A 13,316-nucleotide genomic window follows, 5' to 3' on the forward strand; every position below is an offset into this window, starting at 1 on the left:
TATTTGCAAAAATATCCATAGCCATGTGTTTTTCAGAGTTACAATATCTTTCTTGTAGTATTACAAACTATTTCTTGTCAACTGGTTTCTAAAGAAATCATTTGCAAAACTACAGAATTTTTTTTTCTATTCTGTTCAGTAAACTTGTGGAGACAAAGTATATCTCTCACCCCCTCCTCTTCCACTATTCCCCACATTTACCTTTTGATTAAAATAAATAAAACATCCCATCAAAAAACAACCTTTCCCATTAAGAAAAAACATTGCACAATACTTTTTTTTTTTTTTAATAGAAAAATAATTTTTTTATAATCTGTTAAAGTTTTAGATTATTTTGCTGTAGGGAATTCAATAATATAAAATTACAATCTCACCTTGTTATAAGATATATTCATTATTCAAAAGGCCCGGGTTTGGTGGTGGGGGGCGGGGGGGGGGGGGGGTAGTTTGTGGAGAAACTCTCCCTCCCTTCCTTATGATCACAACCTACATTGAATAAAATAGTGTTTCTTTGGGGGGCGGGGTGATAGCATTGACTTCTGGTACTGCCACACCTTGGAATCATGTCATTGTTTCCTTTTAATATTTATAATTCATCTTTTATCATGCTGTCTGTGAGACATTATGGACAGTAAAGTAATTTACAGTTTTTTGTGTTTTTTTTTTTAATGTTACTTGTGTACAATTCTCCCCAAAGTTTAAATGACATATTTCCTCTTTTATATTGTAATGATTATCAAATGATTCTATTTAATTTAACATAAACAGCTCTTCTTTTTTTTCAGCTCTGGGTGAACTTAAGGCTCAATCTTACATTCTACTTTAATTTTTTCTTCTTTTTTCATAATTGAATCGGTCATTGTAAAAACGCACTAAGTCCATATTTTACCAAAAATGTTTTTTAATGGTAATGAAGATTTTAGGGTACGCCGGATTGATTGATGTTGAAAGGAACTTAGTCCCTACTTTCCATACATATAAAACGGGCATATGCGTTATTGCGGGCTCTGTTAAAAAGAACTAAGTCCATGGACTTAGTTCCTTTTAATGCTGATTATTGATTTGTGGAGTTAGTTCCTTTTATTGATGACAGGCTTGTATATTGCAGCACATTTCAATCTTGCAGTGCTATATGACGCATTAGTTACATTTTCTCTGTTAGATGGCTCTGCCTGTCTAGTTGATATTTCAAGTTTTATTGAACATCAAAAGATATTATATCTTCCACCTTCTTTGTCTATGGATGTATTGTTTATGTTTGGTATTGTTATGATGTTGAATGTTTGATTATGGAGAAAAAAGGAAAGAAGAGGAGTATTAATACTACAGATTATAATAGAGATGAAGTTAAAAGTGCTCGTATAAGCGGAGAAGAATACGTCAGTCATGGAAAAAAGGTTGTTGAAGCAAAGAAAACTGGAAATGATTGCAGGTATGTTTATTGATGTGACATGCAAATTTATTCGAAAATGTTTTCATTAAAAATGTTTCTAAATAGTTTTTTGGTTAAACACTTGACTAATAATAACTATTGATAAGCTAACATATATTAGTAAAAACTAATTCTTAATAGATTATTTTATAGGTTATAAGCCATATAAAATCAAACTTAAGAGTTATATGATGATGCTTATGAATACGTAGAGTAGCTGAAAGCACACATAGTTGAAGGGATGTGTTTTCTGTTTTATCAGCTGCAGGCTCCAATGCTTCCAGAAAATAAAAGAAGAAAATCGTATCACTATCCTTTCATCATTCTTGGATCTTGAAAACAAAAACCACCAAGATCTTCATCTACAGCGACTTATAGAGTCAAAACCTATTCAGCGTCGGAGACCAAGGATTGTAAGTGATGAAGGAGGGACGAGGAAGCAAATAAATGGGAGTTTTAAGTTTCATGTCATGAATGGAGATACAAGAGTAATGGTATGTAGAAAGGCTTTCTTAAGTTTGCATGCTGTGTCTCAGAAGAGAGTATTTAGGTTAGCAGCACTGCTGCTGAAAGGAGAGACTCCTAAAGATAAGCGTGGTTTGAATCCCAATCCCAAAAAAATGTCAGACACAGTAAGAAATAACATCCAGCAACATATTGAGTCATTCCCAGTGAAAACTACTCATTACTCAGGCAAAGAGGTGAAGTATCTTGATGGTAAGTTAGATGTAAAGCAAATGCACACCCTTTCCGAAGATAAATACCAAAACACAAATGTGTCTTACAAATATTACCTAAAATATTATAATGAGAATTTTCGGTATCGCTTTGGAAGACCACAAATCGATGTGTGCAGCACGTGCGAAGAACTGACAACAAAACTGAAAAGTACTCATCTTGCGGGAATCGTAAAACGTGCCACTGAATCGGAGTTAGTTGTTCATAAACGCAGAAGCCAAAAATTTTACAAGTCTTTAAAACAAACTGAACAGCTATGCAAGGAAAATCCCCATGTGGCAGGAATAGTTTTTGACTTCATGCAGAATCCACCCTTACCCCACATACCAGTCCAAGAAATATTTTACCTACGTCAGTTATGGGTAAACTGCTTTTGTGTACACAATTTAAAATCCCACCATTCGTGTTTGTATGTATATCATGAGGGCGTTGCCAAGAAAGGTGCCAATGAAGTATGTTCATTTTTATTGGACTACATAACTCACTGTGTGTCTAAAGATGTTACAGACCTATACTTGTACTCTGATGGCTGTGTTGGCCAAAACAAAAATCATTCAATGATCCGCATGTGCTTAGGACTGGTGCAAAATAAAATGTTACAAAATATTGTACATTGTTATCCTGTAAGGGGACATTCATTCCTTCCCTGCGATAGGGATTTTGGGTTATTCAAAAAGAACATTAAGAAATGTGATAGAATCTACACTCCAAAAGAATATGTTAGTCTGTTAGTACACAGTAAGTCAAACGTCACAGTAAAGATGGTGGAGACTGAAGACATTTTGGACTTCAATATATGGTGGCCTCGTTTCTTCAAGAAAAACTGTGTGGCTATAGAATGTGTGGGAAGAGATACTCCTCGTGATTGTAAAGTGAATTTTACTCCTTCCTCTTTCAAGGAGTTCAGATATTCAGCAGCAAGGCCAGGAGTAGTTGAGGCATGTCCTTTTATTGGTGGACTTGTTACATACACCTTTCCTTTGGCTCAGCCCAACATTAATAATCATTTCTCCATGACTATTCCAAAAGCATACCCTGCAGGAAAGGTGCCAATTAATCGTCTAAAGCTGCAGGACATCCAGAAAGTTGTAAAATACGTCGTGGGTGACACGGAAACGCTATCATTTTATGAAGACATTTTATCATGGCCAACAACTGTAGAAGTGGAGGACGAATGACTGTAATACTTTCCAAAAATGGTTGTTTTATATTATTTAATTTAATAACAATCAATGACTGTCTTATTATATTTAAATATCCGTGTTTTTTTTGTAATATGCAATCATTTACATAATATTTTCAGCATTCACTGTTAAAAGGAACTAACTCCAAATACTTTAGGCTTTATATATTATAAGCTAAGTGTAATCTGAGACATGACATGAGTTTAATACGTTTGTTAATGATAGAAATTGATATATAAAAAAAATTAACAACATAACAGTAGAACATTTTGTTTAAAACCGTTTTAATTAATATCCCACAATTGTGATTTGTGGACTAAGTGCGTTTTTACAATGACCGATTCAATTACTTTTTTTCTAAAACCTATTCCTAAAAATTTAACTCAGTATATCCCTTGCATTTATTGTTCTGCTACAAGTATTTCAAACAGATATTCACTTAGTATGGTATCATGGGTGTAAAAAGTTGCACAATAGATAATTGACAAAGACTTGTGCACCTTTTTATGCCCATTATGTTGTGCTATATGAATATATGTTTAAAATATTTCCGGCATAACAATTATGCAAGGGAATTATCAAGTTAAAATTACAGAAAAAAACCTTTAAATAAAAGTAATGATAAAAAAAACATGGTGTATCAGACCGAGCCGTAAGTCATATCATATATGTGCTTGCGATATATCACATGTATTATATCGATACTGATAAAATATTGGCTTGAAAATATCAATTTTTTTAATATAATAATTGATAATAACATTAAAAAAAACATGCTGCTTTACTTAGTGAAAAATTATTATTTAAATATATTTTACATTGAGTTCTTGATACATCCACGCTAATATTAAGAGATTACCTAGTAAAATGTTTTGCTCTTTCTAGCAAAAGTTAATAAATAATAATTAATTTTTATTTATTTTTAGTAATTAATTATTCCTTCATAACGTCACTTTTAGGAGCCAGGCCTGTCAGAGCATTGCAATGCTTCAACTTACAAAGCTATGAAATTCCATACTATGAACACCAATACTTCCATTTTTCACCTCATTTTAAATAAGATTTTTTTTTTTTAACTTTAAAAATGTAATTTTACTCAATTTCGATACCATCTGAATAACAAATTGATATAAAATGATATTGACAACAAATTATTGATATTTTGAACCTAAAATATTGATATTGCCAATATATTGATAAGTGGTTGCCATCTCTCCCTGCATCAGTGAAGGGCCTTAGAGGGCACAGGTTCTGACGTGCAAGTTATCTTCAAGGTGTGCCTAAACTTTAGCTCTACACACCATGGATGGCTTTGTTATCGTAACACTTCCGTTCGAAAACCTGACTCATGGCATCCAAGCCATCAGCTCCCGAGAAGTTTTAAGTGTTCTTTTTTATATGACATGCATTTCTTATACAAACCTGTTTCAGAGGCGTTGAGAAACATCGATACACTTGGGGTTGAGCCCAGGGAATGAACATTCTCTGACCGGGGGGGGAGTGTAGCAGCTTTATGTATGACCTTGTAAACCACATCACCTTTGGGCATAAACTATGTATATATACATATATATATAACTTTATTGATGTAAGTATCCTAAAATAAAATCATTGTTCTCATGTGTTAGGTAAGTATTCTGCAAAAATTTTATATCAATCGTTACACTGTTCTTCAGAGCTGCCCAAAGCTACTGTAGACTTATTTGATGGCATTATGACTAGACATACTGTAATGTATTTCTTTTCTAAATAAGAATGTTGATTTAAGAAAATTTAAATCACTAGCTAGTAAATAGCATTAAAAGTAATCAATGAAGGCTTAAAGCACAGGAAATACTAGCAGACATCAGTTTCATTAATACAAAAAAATAAACAGATTTAAAAAAATAATCTTATTGGTTTTATGTATGGGACCATTATTTAATGGATGTGAAAATTACGCTGGTTTAGCAACGATACACTTTTTTTGACACCTATAATGCTGACTGTCTACTGCAGCATTCGTAATTCGCCCTTGACCACTTAAGGAACAATGCAATGTTTAGCATTCACAAGGTTGCAGTAGTACGCTTTCTCTTAACACACACATTCTGTTATTTTTAAGTGTTCCCCGCAATTGTATCACAAGAACTTTGCCACGCGTGCAACGCGTTGCAAATTCTTGTTAGAGTAGCAAATCAAGGTTTAGCATATTTTGGGCGACGAACATTCATAAGCATTATTTATGATGTAGAGGTAGAGGAAAGCAGATATCCAAAGATCAAATTGGAATTCAGGACTCCTGAAACAGGAAAAAAGAAACCACCAGTGAAGAATAGGTATAGATGAAGCCATATTTACATGTCATACGTGGGCTGCGAAACATATTACTTACAATATTCAAGTTTTTTTTCTCTTCCTTTCACCATAAAGTCAGTAAATAATCACTAAATTTTACTTTTAATAACATTTTTCCATTACAAAATAGATGTAATAGTAAAGGCTTATTCAGATTTTTTCAGGAATTCCGACTGTTGGTTGACGTTGGCTGTCACGTAGCATTACTACACTGCCTGCGTTTCTAGTTAGCTCAGTACACGGCTTTTGGCAGGAGTAATTTCGTGAAAATGGAACAGAAATCAATGAACGGAAATGTTTCACAAAGATGGTGGACCCACGTTTAGCAACATAAACCTGTATGTAGTCACTTTCGTAAACATTAGGGGACATGCCAAACTTTATTGGTGGGCCAAATGATACTTTATGATAGTGAAAATACCCTGGAATATCTTTGGTAAACCAATAGTCGTACTAAAAAGTAATGACAACTTTTAAAATACCTAAGAGAACTGGCATTACAATGATTATATTACATATTTTCCATCAAAATTCCCACAGCAGTGGAGTGTGTGCATGGTAATCTGAAGGGGCGTGGTACAGATATTGTTAATAGATTTTTTAAATAACATTATAATATTATAATAATGTTGAATCAGCTCAATAAGGTTAAGATTTGTTTGTAGGACGTATTACAGACTGCTTTCAGTCGTTTGAGCAAAAACAAAAATACAAACATATAGTTAGTTTTATAATATGTATTTGAAAAGGTTTCAGGTTAATATTTTAGTAATTCCACATAAGTATAAATTCTAAAATATATACCTAGTACTGAATTTGTATGGTATTAACTTTTTAGTGAATTTTAACAAGAGGGGCAGTTTTTTAATAATATTCCTTGTTATAATATTATATTATATCAGATACAGAGCCGGGGTTTTATCAGATCTGTTTCTAAAAGTTTTAAATTTCCAGTTGTTTTGTGCTGCTAATTGCTATCTGTGTTTGATGGTGGCAACAACGTTTATGATTCAGGGAGCTAATTATAGCGGCGAGCACAGAAAGCATGTGTGTGATTCACATCCAGAAATTTTGGTTATTGGTAAGCGATCATTTTATTTATCTGTTCATTTATTACGCTTGACATCATTTAAAAATTTCTGATTGATATTTTGTGTTCGATTTTCGTATTATAAGTTTATTTGCAACATGAACAACATGAGAACACATTAGTTTTCTCGTTACAGAGGTTAAATGCTTGTATGTCACCAGCAAGTACTAAAAGCCTTGCTCGCTCTTTTTTATTATTATTATTTATTTCAGTACACTGTTTCCTATTTTGTAGTGGGTTATATTTCACATTTTTATATTTGGAATTCCTGTTAAAAATATATGCCTTTCCATAATCTGGCAAAATTGCTACCAAGGCTTCTCCGTGTGCTTATACATGCTGGATTAAATACCTTTCACTGCAAACTTTCATTATAAACACTTTTTTTTATCTAGTAGAAAAGAAGATAGAATCAATATGCAAAAGCTATGGAATTTTGCTTAGTTGTGGTCTAGGTGTATACAAATTTGTTTATTTATTCAACGTTGTTTGATTATGTGTTAAATATATTATGTCTTATTACCTCTGTTGTAAGTGTCCTGAATTTTTGATTAGGGTTGGTTCTGTCATTTGTTACCGAGAATAAATAAATAATTCTTTGACAATACATACTGGTATTTTTCATAACTACATGATTATTTCACTTTAATTTCTTTATTATTACATTATTATTACTGTATATTTATTTTAAAAACCATAGACATTACTCTACGTGAAATATTAAGATTCAGTAGAAAATTTTTAGTGTAAACTTAATAAATAAGTTAATTCTATATGAAAATCTTACCATTTTATATTTGTATGTTTTCATTTTAATCATATCCAGTTTTTATTGCTGTTTATGAATAATATTTTTACTTATGTGTAAGTCATATAACAATTGTTGTGTTTCAGTTGGTAGTTATGGTAACTTTTATGTTTTGACCATAACAATGCTGGTACATAGGTTTCCCAATCTAAAATGTATCTTTTTACTAAGAATGCACTTTTCTCTTGTCAATTGTTATTATTTTTATCATTTCACCTAATGAAGTGTGTTACATGACTGTCTTTTACAGTAAGTTTTAATTCAATTTACATGAACACTTCCTCATAATTACCGTAAACAGTAAGTACACAGTCTTGCCATACGACTGTATGCCTGGATGAAGCTGGCTTTGGCAGATGGTAACAGGTAGGTAAGATGTTGGGATACTATATTTAAAAAAGAATGATCCAAACATTTGCTTGCAGTCCATAAAACAGCATAAAACTGGAATAAAAGTATCCAAGTTTCTGAACCCAAGTTCCCCGCCTCCCCTTCCAATTTCTCGGAGCTTCTGAATCCACCACCGTCTGCCTGGTGTGCAATTGAAGAACCTTAAGGGGAAAAAAATAATTATCTTTACTGATAGTGTCCGAGATCAAACCATGGCCTGAAAGCAAGTTGCATGCCATGTTAAAAGTGTATCCAGAGAGTCAGTAGTAGCCTTGGACTTTAGTTTTTTGGAGGCCCTCCCCCGGGTGATAGGAAAAAAATAATTTTTTTTAACCCAACCTGGAATTTTTTGATGATGGTTTTGCTCATTTATGTTAGGATATTTTGATATTCTTTCATAATAAATTATCCTTGGGTGAGTTTTATAAATCCTTAGGATCAAATTTCCAGTATATAATCACATCATTTTCTTATACGAAATTATGTATTGAAATAGGTATTGACCAGCACATTAAGTTACCATAAATGTCCATATTTTTAACAGAACACTAGACACTAGACAAACGATAATAAATAAAAATGAAAATCCCTGGCACGAGGCCCGATAGTCGCTTTGCCCTGGTTGCTTCCCTGACTTTCCCTGCCCTAGAGCCGTAGTGGGGCAGGGGTTGTGGGCAGCTGACTCCCCTCACCCCGTTTTCTGAAAAATTTATCAACTGGTTGGTTGTGGGTATTTGAACACTTAGAAACAAACTAATTACAAAATAGAGACAACACCTTCATCTGTGAGAAGTCATTCACCCTTCTCCCCTATGAAAGAGGCTGAATTCCAAAATATCCCCCCACTCTTCCAAACCTGTTCCATTTTGAGCTAGATATGCCCTTGTACGTGGTCACATAATCAAACATACTTTAGCAACTGGTCGAATTTGAGTGGATCCCGCCGTCATATCAGTGTATATTAAACCTCATATCAGGATTAACTGGGACGAAAGCCAATCCGGGCAAACAAAAATCTGGATAATCCAGCTGATATGGGTACTAAGCAAAATAAAATTTTTAAAGATGCTGACTTAGGATTTACTACTATAAAAAAATCATGTTTTGTTACCAAAATTATGTAGTAATATTTTTCAAGTGATTAAAATAATAAAAAAATTTATTTTTCACATCATTTCTTAGCAAAGATTTTTATAACTTTCTTCTATTCAAAAATATATGACATTTAAATGAAGCACAATCAGGTACATTATTGTGTGCAAACCATTTTTGTTTTCATAGATGGAGAATACAATTGTGATTTTTATGTGAACATTAAATAAATTTTCTACAAATCTGATCCGGATTATCTGGAGATCCGGCTCAATGAGGGCTGGATAAACGAGGTTTTACTGTACTTAGCACCTCTGGCTCTTTCTGTGAATCATGGTTGTGGTGGTGGTGGCATTTGAAGGAAGGAGCCAAATATTCTCATCACATTCACAGGTTACTTTGTATTCTAGGGGCCTGCTCGCCTGGAAGACTTTGTGTGGTGTGTCCTTCTGTACGTGTCATGGTTACTAAACATTTTCTGTTTGTGTGGTTTCTGTGATATCATGGAATTTTAGGATCCTGCTCAATGTTCAATAAAAATGTGTCAAATCTTAATGGCAATAGGCTTATGTGAATCAAGTTTTGTATTGAATATTAAATTATCTCTGAATATCAAAAATGTGTCTAATCAAATTTTAACATACTGTAAAAAATTTTTTCACTCTTCACATGAGCTCAAAAAATTGATTCAAAATACAGTAAAACAAGAAAGAATAAGATATGTATGGAACCATAATAGAGAGGTGCCAAATAAAGAAAATTTAAAAAAAAAAACTGGCAATGTAGTATCTTAAATTAATAAAATTTTACATATTTTTTATTTATCCAAATGATTAATTACAAAAAATAGAGAATTTTTAGAAATTTTAAATTTTAATCACAGATTATTTGTTACATGTAAAAACAATATATGTATGATGTTGCAGAAAAAATCTAAATTTATTAATAAATCATCTTAGCTTCACACATGTTACATTTTATTCAATAAGTTTTTTGTGAATAAGTCCCACTTTGTGTTTCTATTGGTAATTAATAATTAATAAAATTATTCTATTTGAAACATTGAATTGAATATAAATTTTTTTATGAATATAGAATATCAGATTATTCACGAAGATTGGATATTTTTTGATTATCACGGACCCCTAAATGTCTTTATAAAATTCTGTACAGTTGGAGTATATATAAAAAAATGATTGCTGTTTTTAGAAATTTTCTAATACTTTTCATAATGATGGTTGCAGCTTTACTGAGTAAATGCTGAAAATCTGAAGTAACAAATTTATTTATTACTATTTAATGTAATTTCAGTGATAATAGTTGACTATTATTACTATGATTATTACACTATACCTACTAAATAAAACTTATAAAGCTATTTAAAATAATTCTATTAAAAACCACAGATATAAAAATGGATTTCTGATATGGAAGCAGTAACATCTTACCATTTAACATATCTTAGTAGAATGTTCAGTTTTTCAAGTATGTATTTTATTTCTTGTGTATTTTTTACAATAAAGTTTCAGTTAACTTACTTAAAATATTAAAACTTTCTTAGTATGTAAACTACTAAATTTGCAACATAATTATACTGTGTACTGATTATAAGAATTTATATTTGAATTTAACCTCTCGGGGTAATAATTTCAAAACTTACTATGAACAGTTCACTATAGTTTACTTTAAAGAAACAGAGAGACTAGTTAAAAACCAAACTGAAGTAAAGGTAATGAATTGGCGTATATACATCTAAGTTGACTTTTTTTCCCCCCAAAACTATACTGACTCAGAAAAACTGTTAAAATACTCAAATTATATCTACATTTACTAGCAAAATCTCTTTCTTCAAATCATCTTCACATAAATGAATACATACATACTTGTTTACCAACTGTGCAGTGTTCAAAACTGTACCTAGAGTACCTGCACAGTGCACCATTTCACAACTTGTAAATGGATCAGGTACATAACTAGACTAGTTTCTCCCACAGGGCAAAAAACTCATCTTGGCAACTCCTCCCTTTTTTTTCTTCCAAACCAACCAAACCAAAACCTTTCCCTATAACACCTCTTATCGCCACCACATACTGTTTCCACTATTCCAAATATTTTTATTCAACTTGAAAAATAAATATATTTATTTTTATTCAACTCGGAAAATAAATATATTTATTTTCAGTTATTTCATTGTTGATACACCGCAAGTTGTATAGTATGTGAAAAATACCAGTTTTTAAATATTTGATGATATACATGTATGCATTTTTTCAATACATCTGACTTTTGACATTTATAGCACTAAGATATTCAAGTGAATATCTATAGTATACATCACTCTGCCGGTTTAGCCCCCCCCCCCCCTTCCCCTTTTTTCCCCCCTCCACCCCAAATGTGGTGACAAGACCCATCTGCTTCCCTCTAGTCACATCCCTGTCATGGATGGTCAAAAATACGTAAATGGAACCCCGTCAAAACCCAAACGTTTCTTTGAGACTTAAGTGTAGTGAAGGCAGGGGTGCGCACACAGCAGAAAGAATCGTGTTGACCTTTGCACCTCGTGTGCTTGCGTGCTTGCGCGCTTGCTCCTTGGGCTGGCCGGAGAGCCATCAGGATGCGCAGCGCGGGGCCAGAACGTCTTGGCTCGCTGCCGGGCTGTCCGTGCGTCGCAGGGGCGTCGAGCTGTGCCACTCCCTCCCTCGCTCAGTGACGCTCAGAGTGGCCGCACCACAGCAGCAGCAGCTCTTCGATGAGGCTTCAGCACGTTGTGCTTCGTGAAGCAGAGAGTTGACCACACTTAGTTTGCGAACGTCTTTCCTCGGTTGTCCGTGACTGACTTGAGTGTGTAGGGGTCATTGAACCTACTTAATTAAATTATAAAAAAAAATAGTGCTACAGAAGTGCAAAGCATCAACAATTGGTGTGATTGAAGGCCGTTTTGACTCTTGGTGAATTACTTGATGTAAGTTTTTGGACATACGCCATTGCTAAGAACTTTTTCTGTTGAAAGAAAACTAAAAAATAAAAAAATAAAGAAATAAAGAAATAAAACCCAAAAACAGAAAAAGTTCTTAGCAATGGCGTATGTCCAAAAACTTACATCAAGTCATGCACTCCCATTGCACAAATCTTTCAAAGACTTAATTTTGAAAATATTATTATTTCAGGCTAAATCAAGTGATTGTGCTGAGAATTTTGTTGGTTTGTGGCTGACGAAGATGCCATGTTGACTGTGGTGCACTTTGCAACACGTTGTGCCGACTGTGCTTGTGGGTGTTGGATGAAGCGGGCGTGCGGGTTGCAGGTTGAAGGTGCGAACGGCGCTGAAGACCCGGTGGTGCTGACGAGGATACAGCACGGTCTTTACGGGGACCTGAGGCACACCAGCATGGGGATGGAGGAACTAAGTCACCACGTTTACAAGGTGTCGTACACTTCTCTTCGAGACAGAATTACTCTTATGAATAGAAAGCCTAAGTGCCAGCATGACTAATAAACATCATTAAGAAAACCTAAAAGCAAACAACTTTTGCTGGCAATTTTTTTAACATTTTAAAAACATGTATTATGTTATGTAGAAAGGATAAAGTCTGTTTTTTTTTTAATCTCCTAATAATCCCTAAACAATGCTACAAATATAAATTCATTTTGGCAGAGATTGTTAACTGTATGGTAGGCCTAATATTATTTCTTTTGCTGCTGGAATTTTTTAGAGGAATAGGTATTTACTATTTACTGTCAATATCGCTGGTTATTTTTAAAACACCCCAATAATTTTTAGGTGAAATTGTTACTCATTTTGAAACTCAAAAACGTGAAAAGTTGTTATACGTGATAAAATGCAATTATTGAATATCCATCCTTATGAGAAATTTTAATTATTTTTTTGCAACAAAATTATGTTTGTACAAAGGCCTGAGGTCGTGTCTGGGAATTTTAAAATTTTATCAACCCAGGCAAAATGTAGTAGAATGTGTTTTCTAGAATTCATTAATATGTCTCCAAATAGTTTGGATAGCCCATTGATTTTGTCTTTAAAACAATTTCCATTCAATTGACTACAGTAACGAGTCATTTCAGGGTTTTTATAAATTGTTTTCCAGAAGTTGAAAAGGAATAAAATGTGTTTTTGGTAAATATTTAATTACCAGTTATTCCAAATGGTTTATTTATTCCTTTTCTTTTTACTTAAACATGCTACAAACAAATGGCTAAAAATTAATTTAAGAATTTTTTTTTAATCTA

At 33.1% G+C, this 13,316-nt stretch overlaps 2 protein-coding genes across 2 annotated transcripts in view; both read left to right on the forward strand.

The window, feature by feature from the left end:
- The window catches only part of LOC134528174 (hornerin-like), a 295,315-nt gene that overhangs the window by 271,995 nt on the left and 10,004 nt on the right, over positions 1-13,316 (forward strand). The window contains exon 6 of the mRNA XM_063361551.1: positions 12,376-12,495. Within this exon, the coding sequence (XP_063217621.1) occupies positions 12,376-12,495 (120 nt within the window). The remainder of the gene's footprint in view (positions 1-12,375; positions 12,496-13,316) is intronic.
- LOC134528175 (uncharacterized) lies at positions 868-8,559 on the forward strand. The gene is made up of 2 exons (XM_063361552.1): positions 868-1,432; positions 1,695-8,559. Exons 1-2 carry the CDS (start codon positions 1,290-1,292, stop codon positions 3,346-3,348), a joined length of 1,797 nt encoding a protein of 598 aa, XP_063217622.1. The 5' UTR covers positions 868-1,289; the 3' UTR covers positions 3,349-8,559.

The sequence above is a fragment of the Bacillus rossius genome, chromosome 1 (assembly GCF_032445375.1).
Source record: "Bacillus rossius redtenbacheri isolate Brsri chromosome 1, Brsri_v3, whole genome shotgun sequence".
NCBI lineage: Eukaryota > Metazoa > Arthropoda > Insecta > Phasmatodea > Bacillidae > Bacillus > Bacillus rossius.